Source organism: Hippichthys cyanospilos, chromosome 1, assembly GCF_059441005.1.
Source record: "Hippichthys cyanospilos isolate Australia breed blue-spotted pipefish chromosome 1, RoL_Hcya_1.0, whole genome shotgun sequence".
Classification (NCBI taxonomy): domain Eukaryota; kingdom Metazoa; phylum Chordata; class Actinopteri; order Syngnathiformes; family Syngnathidae; genus Hippichthys; species Hippichthys cyanospilos.
The window spans coordinates 28520001-28540622 of NC_142369.1; the positions used below are offsets into that span (position 1 = coordinate 28520001).

At 42.4% G+C, this 20622-nt stretch overlaps 3 protein-coding genes across 3 annotated transcripts in view; 2 read left to right on the plus strand and 1 right to left on the minus strand.

Annotated features, from left to right (window-relative positions):
- LOC148429998 (uncharacterized) overlaps nt 1–2976 on the plus strand; it is a 7432-nt gene extending 4456 nt beyond the window's left edge. The window contains exons 11-16 of the mRNA XM_088426871.1: nt 8–91; nt 874–927; nt 1098–1181; nt 1882–1929; nt 2009–2146; nt 2959–2976. Of these exons, the coding sequence (XP_088282997.1) occupies nt 8–91; nt 874–927; nt 1098–1181; nt 1882–1929; nt 2009–2146; nt 2959–2976 (426 nt within the window). The remainder of the gene's footprint in view (nt 1–7; nt 92–873; nt 928–1097; nt 1182–1881; nt 1930–2008; nt 2147–2958) is intronic.
- A 5054-nt stretch (nt 2977–8030) lies between these two features.
- Nucleotides 8031–11138, plus strand: LOC148429999 (uncharacterized). Its single transcript, XM_088422570.1, has 4 exons — nt 8031–9224; nt 9420–9572; nt 9678–9731; nt 10217–11138. The coding sequence occupies exons 1-4, from the start codon at nt 8192–8194 to the stop codon at nt 10471–10473; spliced, it is 1497 nt and encodes a 498-aa protein (XP_088278696.1). The 5' UTR covers nt 8031–8191; the 3' UTR covers nt 10474–11138.
- Nucleotides 11139–16288: 5150 nt separating this feature from the next.
- Nucleotides 16289–20622, minus strand: part of hmcn2 (hemicentin 2) — a 44931-nt gene continuing 40597 nt past the window's right edge. The window contains exons 75-81 of the mRNA XM_088412858.1: nt 20284–20403; nt 20065–20190; nt 18938–19066; nt 18553–18846; nt 17819–17938; nt 17612–17738; nt 16289–17525 (exon numbers count right to left, since the gene is read on the minus strand). Of these exons, the coding sequence (XP_088268984.1) occupies nt 17147–17525; nt 17612–17738; nt 17819–17938; nt 18553–18846; nt 18938–19066; nt 20065–20190; nt 20284–20403 (1295 nt within the window). The 3' untranslated portion in view covers nt 16289–17146. The remainder of the gene's footprint in view (nt 17526–17611; nt 17739–17818; nt 17939–18552; nt 18847–18937; nt 19067–20064; nt 20191–20283; nt 20404–20622) is intronic.

Consider the following 20622-nt stretch of genomic DNA (forward strand, 5'->3'; position numbering starts at 1 on the left):
ATTTCAGTGTGCGATGGAGAGAAGGGACTTTATGACCTTGAGCAAGACTGAACCTCATGCAGTACTACAGCCACAGACCAATTCTGAAAAGGTAAATCATCTCAGCCCCAATAAGCATCATTAAGAATCCAACTTCCCGGTTAGTTCAACAACTTCAGTATTTTCTACATTCTGTGTCAAGTCACAAGTACTAAAACTATTTAGAGGCTTATTAATATTAATAGACTCGAGCCAGATCCACTGGATTTATAGTGTTATTATGCAGTCATTATTACATTTTTAAGTCTCACCAACGTCCGTGTGTGTATGTTCATCTTAGAATATGGCTTACACTGACACAGGCATATGCTGACATTCCCACCCAAACTATTCAGTCTAGAGATTTAGGAGTCAAACTCATCTCCGTGTGTGTGCTTGTAGGATTATGGTTTAAAGTGACATTTCACCTCACTTTATCTACAAGTCTCACAGTCACATATTATCTCCTATCTGATAGTCTTCAATAAGTTCACGCTTTCAAACTGTGTTAGTTTATTAAGTCTTCTACATTGCTCTTATACACACGTTAATCCCTGCTAAAACATACTGTCTCATTTCCTACAATGTCATCAGTATGCGCTTACTTTCAATTGCTTTAGAATTGCATTAAATGACAGAATGAACAGAATACAAATTCAATTTAACAGTCTCCATAGATCAGAACAAACTGACACTCTATCAGTACTTGGTGCACTATTGTTTGTGAAATGACCACGTAAAACTCAATGATTCTTGATCCTGTATCACTCAAAATCACCTCCCTGTGATGTAATGCGTTGTGCCTCTGAAGGTATGAGCATCAAAGTTTGAATTTTCTTTCCTGTCTATTTACAGCATCCTGATGTGGAGATGTCTCCCCAGCCCTCAAATGTTGAAGACTTTGAACCGGTACACACATTTTGTTGAATATAAATTTAACAGCATCACTGGGAGTGAAAAACTGTCAAAAGTTTACCTTTCAGGCATATTCTTGCAACTTTATTCAATTTGTAATTAAACAATTCCATGGAGTTTGATTGTTCCTGTGCATATCTGTGTGTTTTGACCCTGTATTTCAGTGTACGATGGAGAGAAGGGACTTAATGACCTCGAGCAAGACTGAACTTGGTCCAGTACTGCAGCCACTGACCAATTCTGAAAAGGTAAATCATCTCAGCGCCAATAAGCATCATTACGAATCCAACTTCCGGTTGAGTTCAACAACTACAGTATATTCTAAGTTCTGTGTCAAGTCACCAGTACTAAAACTATTTCGAGGCTTATTAATATTAATAGACTCGAGCCAGATCCACTGGATTTATAGTGTATTATACAGTCATTATTACATTTTTAAGTCACACCAACGGCTGCGTGTGTGTGTGTTCATCTTCGTATATGGCTTACACTGACACAGGCATGTGCAGACATTCCCACCGAAACTATTCAGTGTGGAGGTTTAGGAGTCAAACTCACCTCCATGTGTATGTGTGTGTGCTTGCAGGATTATGGTTTAAAGTGACATTTCACCTGGCTTTATCTACAAGTCTCACAGTCACATATTATCACCTATCTGACAGTCTTCAATAATTTCACGCTATCAAACTGTGTTAGTTCAATAAGTCTTCTACATTGCTCTTATACTCACGTTAATCCCTGCTAAAACATACTGCCCCTTTTCAAACAACGTCATCAGAATGCGTTCACGTTCAATTGCTTTAGAATTGCATTAAATGACAACATAAACAGGAATACACATTTAAACTTTTTTATTAATTAATCGTACTTTCATTTACAGTGTAAGGAGTTCTATCATAATTTTAGTTAAATTATTCAGTCGTTCAAAACTAAATATATTTGTTCCAGATTAGCACTGGACTTGTCCCCTTTCACCAGGTGGCTACAAAAGAGCAGGTAAAACACTTAGGTTTTTCTGCTTCATTTGAATAGATTGTTCTTCGACACGACCGATTTGTGTCATGTGTTTTGACAGTTAAGAGCAAGTCGCCGACTTCAAAACCTACGGAAGCATCATGCTCAGCGTGAGGAAGCATTTGATAAGGCCAAGAAAAAACTGCTTGAGGGAGGGAAGCAAATGATTTTGAATCTGGTTAAGAGAATTAATGATTCGGTGAGTTTTTAATTCTAAGCAAAATTAAAATGCTATTTTGGCCGTATGCCAATAAATCACTATAAAAGTGTATATGAGAACATTATTCTTAGAACACTAATTTGCTTGCAAATGTAGCCAAATTTCTCAAAACATTCAAATTCCCCATGAATAAATGGGAAGGTTTCAACAGATTCCTTACTTACTAATTAATATAATTATTGCTATGGCTAACCTACCGCAAAGTAGGCTAGCCATAATAGTGTACATTAGTTTCACATCGTATACCAACACATCATGTCATGTGTGGTTGTCTTTGAGATTTTCAAAACCTTAACCTGCTACACATTTTAAATAGTGCAGCAGATTTTCTTATGTTAAATGCGCAGTGTCAAGAAAACTATTGGGTCTTTTCCAATTGAAACGAAAAGTGAGACAATATTACGCTAAGAAGGGAACTGAGGGAATATTAATTACATAAATAATGTAATCCCCGGGGGCTCGTCCCGGTGTGACATACCCGGTGGAAATGGGGGGGATGCCGGTCAGATCTGACAGACCCAAACGTATTGTGCGGGTCTGCTGGGAATATCTGGTAGAGTCCCACCTCAGAAGGCGTTTCAACTCCCAACTCTGGGAGAATTTGTCCCACGTTTCAGGGGAGGGGGACCATGTTCCGCGTCTCCATTATCGAGGCGCCTGATTGAAGTTTTGTAAGGTAGTAGGCGCCTGTCGTGATGTAAATCCATGTAACCTTTGGTTGACAAGGGTAAGGAATGCCTTCAAGCTGAAGTTCTATATCGGGAGTTCTATTGGGTCTTTTTGGCTTGTAGGAATCCATAGGCAGCTGACAAATACTGACCGGCCAAGCGGAGTGCAGCTTGGGTATTTGGCGAGGCAAAAACCCGGGCATGAGAGAAGTTCGGTGAGGCCATGGAAAATGAGATCCTGATTACTTTGAGAAAATTCTGGTCCACTATCTGGTGTCTCAGGAGGGGTAAGCAGTGCACCATAAATATTATTTACAAAGGATATAGCGCGCTGCTGACCTGTGGGCAGAATACTTCGAAGACCTCCTCAATTCCTCCGACATGTCTTCCTCAGAGGAAGCAGAGTCTGGAAGCACGTGGGCTCTCCCATCTCTGTGGCTGAAGTTGCCAAGGTGGTGAAAAAAAAAAGTCCTTGGTGGAAGGCCCCCAGGGGTGGATGAGAACTGCCTGAGTTCTTAAAGGCTCTGGATGTTGTGGTGCTGTCCTGGTCGACATGCCTCTGCAACATCACTCGGACATCGGGGACAGCGCCTCTAGATTGGCAGACCGGTGTGATGATTCCCCTTTTTAAGAAGCGGGACCAGAGGGTGTGTTCCAATTATAGAGAGATCACACTCTTAAGCCTTCTCTATAAGATATATTGGGGGTGCTGGAAAGAAGGGTGCGTCAGGAAGTCGAACCTCAGATTCAGGAAGAGCAGTGTGGTTTTTGTCCCGGCCGAGGCACAATGGACCAGCACTACACCCTTTGCAGGATCCTCAAGCATTTATGGGAGTTCGCCCAACCAGTCTGTGTGTGCTTTTTGGACTTTGAGAAGGAGTGAAGGCCTTAGACAGTGTCTCTCATTGAATTCTGTGGGGGCTGTTTCAGGAGGGGGGGTACCTAGCCCTCTGATACGGACTGTTCGGGCCCTGTACCATCCATGTCAGAGTTTAGTCTGTATTTCCGACGGGAAGTTGAATTCGTTTCCAGTGAGAGGTGGACACTGCCAAGGCTGCCCTTTGTCACGGAGTCCGTTCATTACCTTTATGGACAGAATTTATCGTTGCATCAGAAGTAATGGGGGTCTCAGTATTGCTTCTCTGTTCTCTGCTACTAGTGATGATGTGGTGTTGTTGGCGTCTTCAGGCAAGGACCTCCAACTTACAGAGCGATTTGAATATGAAACCTATCCATCCATCATCTTCAGCTTATCGTGGTTCAGATTGCGGGGGCAGCACCCTCAGCAGTGAAGCCCGGACTTCCCTCTCTCCGGCCATTTCGTCCAGCTCCTCTAGGGGAATCCCCATGTGTTCCTGCACCAAGAAAGAGGCATAGTCCCTCCAGCGTGTCCTGGGTCGTCCCTGGGGGTCTCCTCCTGGTTGGACATGTCCGTAACACCTCACCAGGGAGATGTCTGGGAGGCATGATAACAAGATGCCCGAACTACTACACCTCTACTGGCTCCTCTCAACGGAGAGGAGCAGCAGCTCGACACTGGGTCCTTCCCGGATGACCGAGCTACTCACCCTGGCTCTAGGGGAGAGCCCAGACTGCTTGCAGAGGAATCTCATTTCGGCTGCGTGTCTCTGAGATCTCGTTCTTTTGGTCATAAAAGACAGCTTGTGAGGGCAGGAACGTAGATTGCTTTGCCTTTTTGGTTCAGCTCTCTCTTTACCAGAGTTTGGAACACAGCAGATGTTGAATCGATCCGCCTGTCGATCTTCCATTCCATTTTACCCTCACTTATGAAGACCCCAAGATACTTGAACTCCTCCACTTGGGGCAGGACCTCATCTCTGACCCCGAGAGGGCACACCACCCTTTTCCGACTGAGGACCATGATCTCTAATTTGGAGATGCTGATCTTCATCCTTCTGCTTCACACTCAGCTGCGAACTGCTCCAATGAGAGTTGGAGGTCACGGTCTGAAAAAGCCAACAACACCACATCATCCGCAAATAGCAGAAATGAAACTCTGAAACCAGACCCCTCCTCAATGCTTTGGCTGCGCCTACAGATTCTGTGAATAAAGGTAATGAAAAGAAATGGTGAAAATGGGCAGCCTTGGCGGAGTCCAACCACCACTGGAAACGGATTCAACTAACTGCCAGAAATGTGGTGTTAAAGGGACAAAATTGGCAGTATCAAGGCTTTGGGTACACCGTACTTCCAAAGCGACTCCCACAGAATTTCCCAAGGGACACGATTCAACACCTTCTGCAAGTCTACAACACACATGTAGACTGGATGGGCGAAATTACTTGTGCTATTGAGGATCCTGCCGAGGGTGTAGATTTGGTCCACTTTTCCACGGCCAGGACAAAAACCACCCTGCTCCTCCTGAAATCGAGATTCGACCCCTGAATAGAATTTACCGAGGAGGCTGAGGAGTGTGATTCCTCTATAGTTGGAACACACCCTCCAGTCCCCCTTATTAAAAAGCGGAACCATCACCCCAATCTACTAATCCAGAGGTGTTGTCCCGGATGACTATGCGATGTTGCAGAAGCGTGTCTGCCAGGACAGCTCTACTACATCCAGAGCCTTTAGAAATGCCGGGCGGATCTCATCCACCCCCAAGGCCTTGCCACCAAGGAGTTTTTTTGACCACGATGGTGACTTCAGCCCCAGAAGCCCGCCTCAGAGCTTCCGGACTCTGCTTACTCAGAAGAAGGCGTGTCGATGGGTTTTATGATGTCTTCAGAGTATTCTGTCCACTGGTTCACGGCGTTCCAAGTTGAGGTCAGCAGCACCCCATCCCCACTGCCATAGAGGTGACATTCCATGTCCCAAGAGCTAGCTTCTGCAGCTGGAGTTGGAGCGCCAAGTTTCCTGTCTTTGGCCGCCGCCCAGCTCACACTCCACCCGACCTACGGCCCATCCCACAGGTGCTGAGCCCCATGGGCTGAACCCGGCTGAGCCCCATGGGTGTGGGCTTGGCTACCAGGTACTCGCCAGCTAGCCCCACCTTCAGGCTTTGCTTCGGAGGGGGGCCACAGTGACCGGCGTCTGAATGTGGGCACCTCGACCATGTATTTTATCCATCATTAGAGGAAAATGGTTCATGCTTAGTCTGGTTCCTTACTTAGGACTTGTTTGCCCTGGGTGACCTTTCTAGGGGCATTAAGCCCCAGACAACTTAGCTCCTCGGATCATTGGGGCGTGCAAACCCCTCCACCACGATAAAGTGACGGCCCAGAGAGGGACGAGTGTGAAGCCTTGGGTCGATGATGATCAGAATCATGGTCTTTGTTGGAAAAAAGGTGGAGTACACTTTCCCAGTCGGGAGTAGATAACGTCCTGCCCCAAGTGTCGGAGTTTAAGTATCTTGGGATAATTTTTGAAAGTGTTGGTAGGAGGGAAAGGACCAAGCTCTCCATTAACCAGTCGATCTATATTCCTGCCCTCATCTATGTGTCATGGGTGAAAGAATGAGATCCCGGACACAAGTGACTGAATTGAGTTTCCTTCACATGATGATCTTACCCTAAGAGATAGGGTGAGAAGCATTGTCATACTGGAGGGTCTCAGTGTCAAGCCGTTGCTCCTCGGCATTGAGAGTAGCTAGTTGAGGTGGACGCCTCCCTGGTAAAGTGTTCCGTGCATGGGAAAAGGGCCTGGGATGACCCAGGACATGTCAGAGAGATTATGTGTTTGGGCTGGCCTGAGAACGCCTAGGGATCCTCCCAGGGGAGCTTGACGAAATGACAAGGGAGAGGAAAATCTGGGCTTCCCTGCTCAAGCTGGTACCCTCACAACCCAACCGTACTGTAGAATGAAGCGCTTGAAAATGAATGGATGGGTGGTAAGGGCGCGGTGTTGAGGCGGTATGAGAGCCGTTAATTGTCCTGTTTTACAATTTATCATGTCAACAGCAGTATTTTGGTGCACACAAAAACTTGGGTAATACTTTGTAATTGCAGCCACATTTGATCTATGCATCTTTGTTGTACTTTTTTTTTTAGTGTGCAATCCCATATGGTTTTGAAATGTTCTGCCAACATGCTCTACAGAGATTTTTTCTTTTGTCCTCAGGAATGTTGTGAACATCTTCTTGAGACAATAATACTGTCTGCCTTTGACAAGTGTGTTATATGCTTGGGACCTATATCTTCTTTGACATGGACTGGATACAAATGCAAAGGTAAAGTAAATTGAACGCATTGCTTTTTCCAAAGTGTCCACAGTGAGCCATTATAGTCAGAAACCAAACAGCCTTGTAACCAAATATCCACAGCACCCTTGTCTCTGACTATGGTCCTCATGGTGTAACTATATAATTGATTGTAAAATTGTGTTGCAACTCTGACTGTATATTGGCCTAACATTTTCAAACTCTGTTACAGTTTGTTCAAGAGTCTGGCATCTATCCTGCTACAGACGGAAGAACGATGGGGATAGAATATTAGACTCCGATGAGAACAGCCAAAGTGAATATGTCCCAGATTCAGAATCTGATTCAGATTCAAGCATGATTTTGGAAAGAATACCATCATTGCCCAGTAGTAGTTCATCCAACAGATTAGACACATATGTAACAAACGAAGCCAGCATGACAAAATGTTTGCCCCTTCCTGCCAAGCCCGCAGAAGTCTCTCCCAGTGAAACACCAGATTCAGAGGTTTCTAATGAAGACTCATCAAATAGGCATGTGACAAATACAGATAAACAAACTCCACCTCTTGAGTTGAGCAACAGAAACTACTGTTTTGTATGTGGTAAACCACAAAGTAGACTGACTCGCCACCTGAAAGTACACATGTCTCACCCTGAAGTTTCATATGCATTTTATCTCCCTGAACACTCACAGGAACGCAAAGCGCTATTTCTTAAAATGCGAAACCGGGGCAATTTTCAACATAACACTGGGATCCTCAGAGGTGAAAAAGGACAATTAAAAGTAAAAAGGAGGCCTAAAACTCCTGCTGTGACTCAAAAATTCTTGCACTGTATGCACTGTCAGGGATTATTTGTACGCAAAGAACTGTGGAGACATGTCCGAAGATGTCCTTTTAGGCCAGAAAGTGAGAATTTGGATAAAAAAGAAGGACGAGCCAGAGTTCTGTGTTTGGCTACAGCCCAACAGACTGTATTCAGCCAACACTTCTCAAGTGGAATTTGGAAGATTCTGACTCGAATGAACACTGATGATATTGGCCTGGCTGTGCGAAATGACCTATCCATTGTTCAGTTGGCCCAGTCCTTGTACAGCAAACATGGACAAGACTCAACAAAGCATGAATACATTCGTCAAAAGCTCCGGGAAGTGGGACGACTGCTGATTTGTCTGCGTGCTGACTTCTCTATCAACAGCATGGAAGAAGCCATAAAGCCCTCAAACTTCCTGACAGTTATTCAAGCTGTGAAGAAAGTTGCTGGGTTTAATGACGAAAGCCTCTCCTATGAAACACCCAGCCTAGCTTTGAAATTGGGACAATCGCTCAAGAAAATTTGCGACCACATTCATTCTCGTGCCCTAATGGCAGAAGATGACACATTGGTGAAGTCAACAGAAACTTTCATGAAACTGTACAGATCTCAGTGGTGTGAGCTGGTTTCCCACAAAGCTCTGCACACCCTGAGCAGTGCCAAGTATAATAAACCAACAACACTGCCTTTCACAGAGGATGTCCAGGTACTTCACCAGTACCTCCAGAAGACGGCACACAGTGCAGTTACTAACTTGAAGGAGCAAGCAACACCAAAGAACTACGCTGAGCTTGCTAAAGTTACTTTAGCACAAATTATTGTATTCAATCGTAGACGCGCTGGAGAAGTCTCAAAAATGCTCGTCAAAAGTTTTGACGAGAGGGACAGAACACAGCTGCATAAAGATGTAGCCATGGGCCTGTCTAAGCTGGAGCAGAGGTTGTGCAACTATTTCACCAGAGTAGAAATTGTTGGGAAAAGAGAGAGAAAGGTTGTGGTTCTTCTTGCGCCGTCTACGGTTGAAGCTCTATCACTGCTGAGTAGCAAAAGGAAGGAATGCAGTGTCCCGCATGACAATGTTTTTTTATTTGGAAGGCCTAAAACCCTGACCCACTACAGGGGACATGATTGCTTGCGTGTTTATGCAAGCTTGTGTGGAGCAAAACAGCCAGAGTTCCTCAGGTCAACTCACCTTCGAAAACATGTCGCCACACTATCACAAATCCTGAATTTGAAAAAAAATGAACTCGACCAGGTTGCAGATTTTCTGGGACATGATATTCGGGTCCATCGGGATTTCTACAGGTTGCCAGTCCCAACCACACAATTGGCAAAGATATCCAAACTGCTACTTTCCATAGAGAAAGGTGATCTTTCCGGGCTACAAGGAAAATCTCTGGATGAAATCGAAATCGAAGGTAAGCTAATGTTTTCTTTAGAAGCCCCCCACCCTCACCACACACGCATACATACACATACATCCTTTCGCGCTTGTGTCAATGGTTCATTGGTCATGTGAGCTAAGATCATTCTGTACTAATACAGGCCAGTTTCTTCAGTTAAGGGTCTGATGGCTCACTGTTCTTTCATTATGACAACCTTTTTTTGTCTAGAAAGCTTGTCATTTAGTGAGACTGAAGATAATGACAGTGAGCCTAAGGGCATCACCAAAGGGATCAAACAACCATTGCCTGAACATGGCGAAGACCTGGATCCAGCATCAGTCTGTACGATCCTGAAACATGAACAGGAGTCTGGATTCAAGGGTGTGTTCTCAGTTTTCTTGATTTTTTTTCCTTCATTAGATGGGACAAGAATAGTCTTCTTGACAAGGCATTTTTCACAAGTAATTTTTGTTTTTTTTTTATTAGATACACAATCACATGTGATGTCTACAGGAGAAGACACAGTCCCTACATCTAGCGGTAAGGCAAAATTTAAGATCTTTGAATGTTAAAACCCTCTTCCCATGGGTTCTCCTTTGGGAAGCACGGCTCTCAAGCACGCCTCCAAGATACATGATTCGTGACTGCTGCCCTCATTGGTCGATAGAAGGAGGACAGGGCAGGAGTTGTAATATACCCCAACTCCCATGATCGCGCCGGGAGCCAATCACGACGTGTCTTGTAGGCGTGCTTGAGAGCCGGGCTTTTCAACGTCCCATATGCTGTTGTGACAGAGACTCAGAATGGAGCAATCGGGCATTGTAAAGAGAACTTTAGTCCTCTTTTCCAACCTGCAGCCATTCGAAAGCCTGCATTAGTCCCTTACCAAAAACTGTGAAGAGCAGCGGTTTCACGTATTTGTTTTGCAGCCTTTTTAATTTTCACACATTAGTCAGACTTACTTCTGATTGTTCAAGTACTTGTGTATAACTTTTGTTCTGTTTTTGACCATGCATTTCTCTCAGGAAAAGATGATGCTGGTCAAGATTATGACGCTAGAAGACAGCCAAAGAGAATGTGGACCAAACCAGAAATCGCTGCAGTGATGCGACATTTTGGAGGCCACATTAGGAAAGGAAAACTTGCCTCTAAAGTTGAATGCAGGCAGTGCAAGGAGGCAGAAGACTCTGCGTTGTCACAACGTACAGTACAAAATATAAGAGACTTTGTAAGGAACCGAATCATCACAATCAAGAGGCAGCAGGCTCAGAAAAAGCTGTAAACCCATAGCCATTTTCAGCAATAAAAAGGTTTTTTTTTTTCGATAATCAATCAATCAATTTCATGTACTCTTAATACTTTTCCAAATATATTTTACTACTCAACAGAAAATTTCATCACCTATACTCAAGGCTCACATAGCGACAAATCCCAGCTCATCTTGGGAACGTCACATAGAGAATCCCCCAAAAAACAGTTGGAAAATGTGTTTTTAAATGTATTAATTGGACAGGAAATGCTAAAAAATGCTAAGAAAATGCTAAATAGGTGTATCAACTCTTTAGTTTACATTATTGCACTTGGATTAAAGTTGTTCAGATGCTATCCACATTTCCATGTTTAAGTTTGGAGTTCCACAATAGTTTTGCATTTGTTTAATATTAATAAACAGCTCCACTATAAAACTCACACATAACCAAAAGTGATTTGAGTTAGTGGATTTTTTTTCTTGATCTTGATAGACTCCGTTGGGTCTCTTGTTATTGTTAACTGAGAATGTCTGATTCAGTATTTTTGACAGACATTGTTTACAGTTTGATAATCAGGAATCGTTATAATTTTATATAATGCTGTTAATTTCATAATGGCAGGCTACTTGGTCTTTTCATTGAAAGAGCCTGGGTTAAAGGAACCATTGTTAATAAAGACAATTGTCTACACCCTTCATGCAGTTGCTTCTTAATTTGGTAAATTGTAGTTATGACAACATTGCCGTTTTAAGGTCTCAACATTGTTGATACTCGTTACTGTCTTGTGTCTATTAATTAGTTGTGAATGAGCACTTACAAGGTTGAAATCATCACTCATCTGCAGCCAATACTCACGTTTGCTTCTGTGCACTTATTGTATAGAGGTGTCTGGTTAGTGTTTTTATGTTAATTTTAGGTGTTGGGGGTGTGCCCTCGTTGTCCATTTAAAGTCAACATATTCTTGTGTCCATGTATACCACAATTCAAGTGTCGTCATTGGTGTCTGGTTGGTGTGTTTATGTTAATTTTGGGTGGTGAGGGTGTGCCCTCGTTGTCCATTTAAAGTCATCATAATCCTGGTTTTGTCCATGCATACCACAATTCAAGTGTCATCCGAAACCACCATCTAGTCAGGTCTTGTGATCTCAGGTTCTGAACCTCTTTTCTAAGAGCTAAAGTGTTCTAAAATTTTCTCAATTTTTTGGTAGTGATTTGACCTTACTTCTATTGTTCTAGGCCCTTTTAAAAGGTGTGTCAACTTAAACCACCATCGAGCCGGTTTGTGACACTTGTCAATTTATACCCTATAAACACGTATGTGTGTGTGTGTGTGTGTGTGTGTGTGTGGTCTCATCTTTCTTAATCACGTGTTGGTCTTTTACCACTTTCCATCTGAAAGTAAAAATTAGCCAGCTTTAGATATTCATCTCATTTTCCCCAGTCGGCAGCCCCAGGGAGTAATGATAGGAAGCAGGACTTGGCTGGTAGATCGGGAAGCAGGATGGATGGAACTACTGTGGTCAGCACTGTGGCAATGAAGTCAGAGTCTGGCCCACATTAAAACGAAGCAGACGCATGCACTCAGACAGCAGCTCCACTCGAGCCAACATGTTTGGAGCACATGAAAGCATTTTCTCAACAAACTGCATCTCCTGTGGGCAAATATCGAGCAAGCGCTAGTGTTTATTTTTTCAAGTAAAATCACAACAGAGAGAGGATACCTCGTATCGCTCTGCAGATGGTCATAAATCCATGTGCAGGACTGTAAAGCTCAACAGTGCACCTCAAGCCTCTCATGTACTTAGTGAGTTGCTCCCATATGTGTGAAAGAAATATTGTCAAGCTGGCTCATACGAACGGTGTCAAGGAATATACCGCACACTGTACTACTTTGTATTTATTGCCCCACCGAGGAGGAAGACTGCTTTGAGTGTCGGCCTTCTTTTTGTTCCCGTCGTGTTTTAACTGCGTATTGCTATGAGCTCATATTCATGGACACCTCTGCCCTAAATTTTGGCCACTCCCCAATGTTTGAGCACATCCTTGTGAAGGATGACTAAGAGGCTTGATGAATGCATGAACAGAAAGGTAACAAGTCAGGACATTAAAAGGCAATTTACTTTTCATTATACACGATGTGTGCGTCAACGCTGCATTATTCCACACTCGTGTATTTTGCCACCGACCTACTTCTTGAGGTTTTTATAGCTTACCGTTGCTGTGGCAACGGGTAAATATTACCCAACCGTCCGTTTCACCCGCGTGGTAATTTCAAACAGGTCATATGGTTGCTCTGGTTGAGAAAATGTGAGCATTTATTATCATATTATTTGTTGGCTGGACAACCGTGGAAGAGAGAAATGTAATATGTCATCTGGAACTATGCTCCAGTTTGATTCATTTGTCTTTGGACTGCGTGCAGTGTTGACAAAGCATGTTCGAGTTCATGTGTAACTTACTAAAGCATGTTGCTAGCATTGCTGCGTTCGGTCACTGCAAAGTGCAGCCTGATTGAATTTAAATTCTTGGCATGGTGTGACTTAATCTTTCTGCAAATTCTGTTGGAGAAGTTGAGAACAAGCATATGGAAGGACAGCGGTAATGTTGACAATGAATACTCAAAGCGTACTCTGTGCCCGACACTGCTCGAGCACTCGCCACTTACGCACGCTCAATTGGTCACGGAGACGCGGCAGTTCCTATCATTATCACTCCATCGCCCTGTTGCTCAAGCCTTTTTAAATGAGTTAGACAGCTTTCTGCAACGGTGGCATTACTCATAGTTGAACTGTTATTTTCCAGTGACACCCCTGACAAAGAAAAAAATGTCTTGGACACGTCTTCCGTCTTCTTGGAAACAACTGACCTCATGTGCTGGTTCTCTGCCATATTGTCATGTCAATAATGCACTTTGGCCGATCGAACTATGTTCCATGACAACACAAACAAAGCTTGTCCTCGCTTAGACTGAGATCTGCCACCCACGTTCAAAGCGCTCCGCCCTAAGTCACACGCATACACAATAGCTAATCCCCCAACACAATGACCAAAACTAATTAACATTAACAGCTTCGCTCGGTCTCTTGGTGGCAGCACAACACGCCGCATTAACGACAAACATCTGCTTATTCGGTCATTCAACAAACATGTGAGCTCATTAGCATTCGTGAGATCACTTTCCAGCTTTTTTGTATGGCCCTCTTCCTTTGTTCATTTATGGACATCTTAGCTTCTATGCCTTCCGATGTTTGCAAGCTTATAGTGAATTTGACAGAACAGTCTCGATGCTCAGTAGGGACGTGGGACTGAAGAGTGAGGAGTAAAGTTGCAGGTGATGAAACGACTGTCAGCTCACATATGAAAATTCACATCCATTGTCATGGTTTTAATTAGCACGAGTCACATGTAGCCGGCGTGTGTGCTATCACTTGTCTTCATGTTTCCTGATAGCAATTCATCACCTGAGCTCTTTTTGTATCGCGACAAATTGTATGAACCTATATTTATCAAATTATTTAGTTGGCATTTTGTAATTGGGCGATTCTGCCTACAAATAGGTAGAACTGTCCTATTTAGCTCATTCGTGACATCCTATTAGTGTAAATCAGTAGGAGACAGTACGGTAGTCTTTGCACAAACATTCATTTGGTCTTTTATGGTAACAGCCTCCAGTTGCCAGGGAATTTGTAAAGGTTTATCAAGTTATAATGATTTACTGGACTCCAACTTCATTCGAAGCCCTGCTGTTTATGGAGAAGATTGTACATTTTGTTGTGTTTTTAATCATTTATTTAATTGGCATTTTGATGGTAGGTTTCCTCCCAAAGTGTTGTATTTACAAGCGTATGCGGTCTTGAGTCTCTTGGGAGCCTATTCGATCGTCCTATTTGCACAACTGGTTACTAGCTGATTAAACGAATGGCTATGTTTCAGACATGTATTTAAGGTACAGCACTGATGGCTTTAATTAGGTTCATGTTTAGAATTGAGCTCATGGCAGTTTAAGAACCCGGTTACCAGGAAGGCTTCTCGCTATAAATGTTTTACATGGAAAACACAATGCTTACAGTATTACTAAACATTTACTTGAAAACATATTAAATCTGTGTAATTGTGCTAATCCCTGTGGTACTATGATATAGATATGTAGGAGTTAAAAAGGGATGCATGACCCTCCAAACCGATAAAGTGGTTTTCAGACACCATAGCGTTCAAGCAAATGACCACATCAGAAAATTAAAAGCCAAACAACTCCAGGCAACACATGACATTAAATCACCAACAAACGCTCAGTTTAGCACACATTGCAGTGATGTTCGGCTTTGCTCGTTTCCAAGAAATGTCAAGCAAAAAGATATATGTTTTTTAGATAACTACATGAACATTCAGACACGTAACAGAAACCTGACAAAAAAAAACAATCATTGATGCAATAAAAAGTTATTCGAGTGTTTGTTTAATTTTCTTTTAATTCCAGTAAGTTAACACACTTTCACGCTTGTTTTTTTTCTTTTCTTTTTTTTTTTATCTTTAATTCGCGTCTGTCAACAATGACCTCTATGAGACCCAATAGTTGTCAACAGAGGCGCTGATGACCCGTTAATAATTTATTAGGCAATCTGACATCAGCTCCATCTGCTGAGAAGCTGAGGTACTACCTGAGCCAGCTTCCGTTTTCAAGTAGTGACTCAATAAAAGAAATCTCTAGAGCACTTTTCTCGAAAATATCTGAGCATGTATGTTAAGTATTGCACATATCACGATGAAATATTTGCATTAAAAGTATGTATGTATATAAAAAGAGTGTAATAAAATATGCAATATGGTCAAACTTAACAGACGGCTTGATGGTGTTTACAGCCTTTTGAAAAGAAGGGAAAGACGAAATACTCTTATCTGCCAAATTGTAGCAACACATTGATTTCCAGATTTTTTTGCAAATAGTTCTTGAGCGCTCCCTTCTTTCCACCTGCTGTACATCTTAAAACAATTACTGTTGAACGAAATACAGAATGGACTACTTTTTTCTTTTTTACAATTCATATAAAAAGTCCACACACCACTCTTCAAATACAAGGTTGTTGTAATTAAGTTAGTGTGATTGTTGAAATGCTTCAAGACTGAATTGTGTGTAGACGGTTTATGACTGTATAATAAACAACAAGCATTCCCCCATATGTATTACCTTATTAAGCTCCCGAATGTACCAAAGTTTCTTGGAGTCCAAGTTTTCATGGAAATAGTTGTTTCCTTATTACTTTTCCAGATACCAGTCGTTGACCTGGATATCATAGTTCTGCTGTGGAACTTAAATGCAGTCTGGCTTTGACGTCATTCCTACCTCTATTCTGCTTTTATTAGTAGCCAGCGCAAGCAGGAACACCTTTGTGCTGGGACTCTGTTCTCCATCCCCTAATACAAACCTGATTCTCATCTGGAAGTCCCAGCACTTCATCTTCAACAAACACATTATTTACCCAACACGAAAGGCATTTTTCCACATTGACTTTTTGTCCCAGAAACAGATGTTTGACCGAGTGTTTGCTCATATTTACGGAGGAGTGGCTGGTTACAAGGATTAATTGGTCACTTTTGATTGTGAATGCCAGTGTTAAAACATTTTTTGTCATCGGGCAAAGACACCGCAAAGCATTTGTATAGTGCCGTTTCTCCACTTTTTATCGACGACAAATAACAAACAACAGCACGGGGATAACACATACGTAGTTTTAAAAATGTTGTCTTTTTTATTTCTGCAAATACTCATCATACATACAATTTTCAGTGAAACGTGTGTTAACCCTGTAGTAACAGTCAACACTAACAGTTCTTCTTTTCACAGGCCAGCACAGGTTGCAAATGAAAGTAGTATTCTCCTTTTGTGCCACAAAATCCCATATCGGCATTGTGTATAATGTGATGAAGATATGCCACTTGAAGCTGCACCAATCAAGCCATGAATTTATTCAATGCCTGTAAAAATTCTTTGTAGCACCAGCTGAGTCACAGCCTCAATAAAGCCAACTCACATACATTCACAAAGGCACTTTTAAACATATTTACATTCAAAAATGCAGAGGACAAAAAAAGCTGCATAGTTGCAACACTAACACACATTGTTACTCAAGCAGTTAGGCAATTACAAATGTAAATATTGTCAAATGTCATTAGAGTTTAAACAGACTCTTAAATGCAAATGATCACATTAATGATACATTTTCATATATTTGCCATTACCAGTAGATTTCATAAGGATCTGTTTGACTGAATGGGAGCCATAGATATTTTGCATTCGTTTCAAAATCGGTGATTATCATTTGCAGATTGAATACTAATGTCATTGAATATATCAGCAAACTAAAAGTTGGGGCAGGGGTATTTTTGGTGTATGAATTGTTTATCTGCATTACGGGGAGAATCTTAGACTGTACAGCAAACAGACAAGTAGCTTAGTATATATATTGGTCCAAATGCTGATCAGGTTGGTGATCAGTTATGATTTTTCTCAAACTCCCTGATCGGCTCCAAATTCCAAATCATGAAACGACATTGACACACCTAACTATTATGAGCCAAGCTTGGTCATTGGAAGTGTCTTTGGAAGGGCATAATGCACCCAAGGCTCAGGTTTCAGGGGAATCGCCTTTGGTTTCAAAGTATAGCGATGTCTTTTATGGGCAAAGTTACTTATGAAGCAACGGATGCTCAGTAGGGAAATTCCGAGATGGAAATATAGATGACGAAAATGCTCTGGTAGGTCACGCGGCCCTGCTGTGAAATGGCGCTTGCTCGTACCTTGAGCCGTATCAGTTGGGGTGTGTCAAGAAGCTGCCGTGTGTAGATAATCCCCCGGCCTGCTTCGTCCTTGATGCCAAACGCCTGCCCCATCAAACCTGTCTCAGACTCTTGCTCTAGCAGAATAAAAGATGTGCGTTCTTGCAGGATGCCCGACTCTGAAAAAGCGGACAGTCGTACGACGTTGTGATTGGCAGGTACGCCGGAGGGAAGCGTAAAGAGTTTATATTGCAGGAGCAAAGGAGAGCCTCCTGCGGCACAGTCCAGGGAACACGGCTTGTAGCAGGTCCTAAGTTGACAGAGGAGGACGTTTAATGTGATTGTAAACCTCGATTATATGTCGCGTATTACGACGCCTGCTTTTATCGGCCGTACCCTGGGCTTCTTCCACGCTGGAAGGATGCAGGACAGGGAGTGTCCAGGCACTGGTATCCACCTCTGGTGTTAAAACACATCTGATTATGGCCACATTGAATGCCTTGCTCTAAACACTCGTCTATGTCTGGAATGGGGGAAAAAGTTCACTTGTTTTATTTTTGGAAGCGACGCAGCATCCTTTATCACAAACAGATTTTCTAGTACCTTTACAGTTTCTGCCATTGGGTAGCAGCTGGTAGCCTGGAGGACACAGACAGCGGAAACTGCCGATGGTGTTTCGACATTCGTGTTGACAGGGCTTCCTGAGCAGACATTCATCCACATCTACACAAATGACAACACAGTAGAATGGTATGTGAGTGTGAAGCAAAGCTTGAGTATTTCATTTTTGATTTTTCTCAATATGTAGTTTGTTCAACAGTATGAACAAATTAGGCAACAAATAGACTAAACTACGCTTCAACATTTAGCGCTTCTATTCAACTAATTTCAAATCATGTGGCTTTGGCAACCCGCCATCCAATCGGCCATTTTACAAAGAACTTTGGACACCCCTGCTGCTACCATGATGCTCTGTTTAGCAAAAAAAAAAAAAAAGTCCCGGCAACAAGGACACTTTTCAAACCTGTTTCTAAGCATGTTCATAAAAAAAATGTCTATTTATTATTCCTTCATTTATTATTTCTTTATTATTTACTTGAAAGCTTGTCAGTGGTGGGAAAAAAAGGTTGCGGATGATTATATTATGCTGAAAGAATATGAATGGCATCACAGATTAATTTATTTCAGCTTCATTTTGTCCACATAATGACTGACCACAACAAAACTGTTTGTCATTCATCCCCATTTAGTGTAGTTCTGAAAGAAACGGCCTTATCAAGACTACGCCTAACTGCCACACTCGTCAAGGGCACAGGAAGCTGTTGATGCAAGCTTACCAACACATTTGCCATTCTTGCTGGTGTAGCCCACGGGGCAGCTCTGCCTGGTAATACGAGACACCGCGTGAGGGCGGGACAAAATTGGCCTGCCCAGGGTTGACACCAGCTGTGGCCGAAATCTGGCTCTGACTCTGGTTCCATTAGTGAAGATCTGTCCTCTCTCCAGCCCTGCACAGGAGCGTCCATCCCCAAGTAGCACAGTACCAGGCGGACACAAGCACCTGAAGCTGCCAGGCACGTTTCGGCACTGATAGACGCATGGGCTCGGTGTCTGCAGGCACTCGTCGACGTCTGCACGTATAAAGAGGAATTAGTACAAAAATGTGTGTGTTCGCTCAAATTAATGTCGGAATTGAAATAATGAGATAAAGCGATGACATACCCAGACATGGCAGACCAATTCCTTGGGATCGGTACCCTCTGGGACATATACACCCATAACCACCAATTGTGTTCTGACAGATCTGGGAGTAGCGACACATGTGGCTTCCATCTTGACATTCGTCGATATCTGAAAAAAACAATTGAAAAAAACTCTTTTATTGGGTGTTTTGTTAATTTGATAGCGTTTTTTCAAAAATTCTGAATACTTGACTGCCACAGCACAGTACACATTTGCATTATGAAATGATACTATAACTTTATTGGACCCTTATAACTGGAAGTAAAAACTTGACGATTTAACATAATAATTTTTCGTATACAATTAATATGTTTCAAAACACAGTTTGCCACTTGCTGTTGAAAATAGCATCTCATGTACCCGGATCTCAGCTTGATCGCATGAGAAAACACAGAAAAAAAGAGTGAGCCAAGCCTGGCCTTTACGTGAGCCTTGAGCACGTAAAGTCATTTTCAGTCGGCAACGGGTGGAAAATGTGTTTTTAAAAGTGTTGATTGTCCATGAAAAGTAATTTAGTTATCAAAATAACTAGAACGTTTACATTTTACTGCTGCTGCTGCTGCAAAAAAAGAACTAAGTATTACTTTAACTTTTAGTTTCATGGCGTGTTGCGTGAGCATAGTGTCTAACTCTTTCCAAACCTGAAGCGGACTACCACTATGCTGGCTACACCCTCTTGAGTTGTAAACTCAAGCCAGATCAGAGTTTACGATTCCAAACGTAACGTGGCGAGCCGAACTAAACGGTACCACTTGTTTGAAATGTGGCTTTATATTTAGTCTGTTGAGTATCTTTTTGTGGAATCCGCGCAACAAATTATAGCATTTAAGAAGGGTCTTGCTGACTTTATGGAGGCAAACCAGCAGCTTCGTGCTGCTGCTAAGCAATGTGGCAGACTTCCTGTGAAATCGGACTCTGTTACACAATGTAAAATGCCGTGCCAAAAGGATCATCCTCATCTTTACGCACTCAAGAAAAAAGTGTTTCTAAAATTTCCTGGAGCTTTCAACGCTAATCTTACATAATCTAACCTCTGTAAAGCAGAAAACTGGCATGTCATTGGAAATTCTTGAAAATGAACGAAGTGAGGGAGAACAGACACTAACCCACGCACACGTCACCCTCCGCTCTGGTCATGCCAGCGGGACAGCTGTCGAAACATTGGTACCCTCCGTCAGTGTTCTGACAGTGCTGGTGAGCCGGGCACACATTCCTCATACATTCATTGATGTCTGTAAAAAAAAAAGGACGTGTTACATAAATATTCGGATTAAACGCCAGTCCCTGTGATATCAAAGAAGAAAATTTGTGTTTAAATTGCTGACCAATGCATTTGTGTCCTGACAGCTGGTAGCCTGGGTGGCAGATGCAGCGGTAAGAGCCCAAAGTGTTGAGACACTGATGTTGGCACGGTGAGAGGGTAGACTCTCTGCACTCATCCACATCTGAAACCCCAAATTAGGTGTCCATATTCATCAGTCTGCTGCATTTAATTAAGTGGTTACGATTCATAATATCTATCTATCTATCTATCTATCTATCTATCTATCTATCTATCTATCTATCTATCTATCTATCTATCTATCTATCTATCTATCTATCTATCTATCTATCTATCTATCTATCTATCTATCTATCTATCTATCTATCATCCATCCATCCAT

Excerpts from the sequence above, each read along its gene's own strand:
- LOC148429999 (XM_088422570.1), top strand. The coding sequence starts at position 8,192 with ATGGAAGAAGCCATAAAGCCCTCAAACTTCCTGACAGTTATTCAAGCT. Across the intron at positions 9,225-9,419 it reads GGATGAAATCGAAATCGAAG|AAAGCTTGTCATTTAGTGAG; the intron begins GTAAGCTAATGT and ends TTTTTTGTCTAG. Across the intron at positions 9,573-9,677 it reads ACAGGAGTCTGGATTCAAGG|ATACACAATCACATGTGATG; the intron begins GTGTGTTCTCAG and ends TTTTTTTATTAG.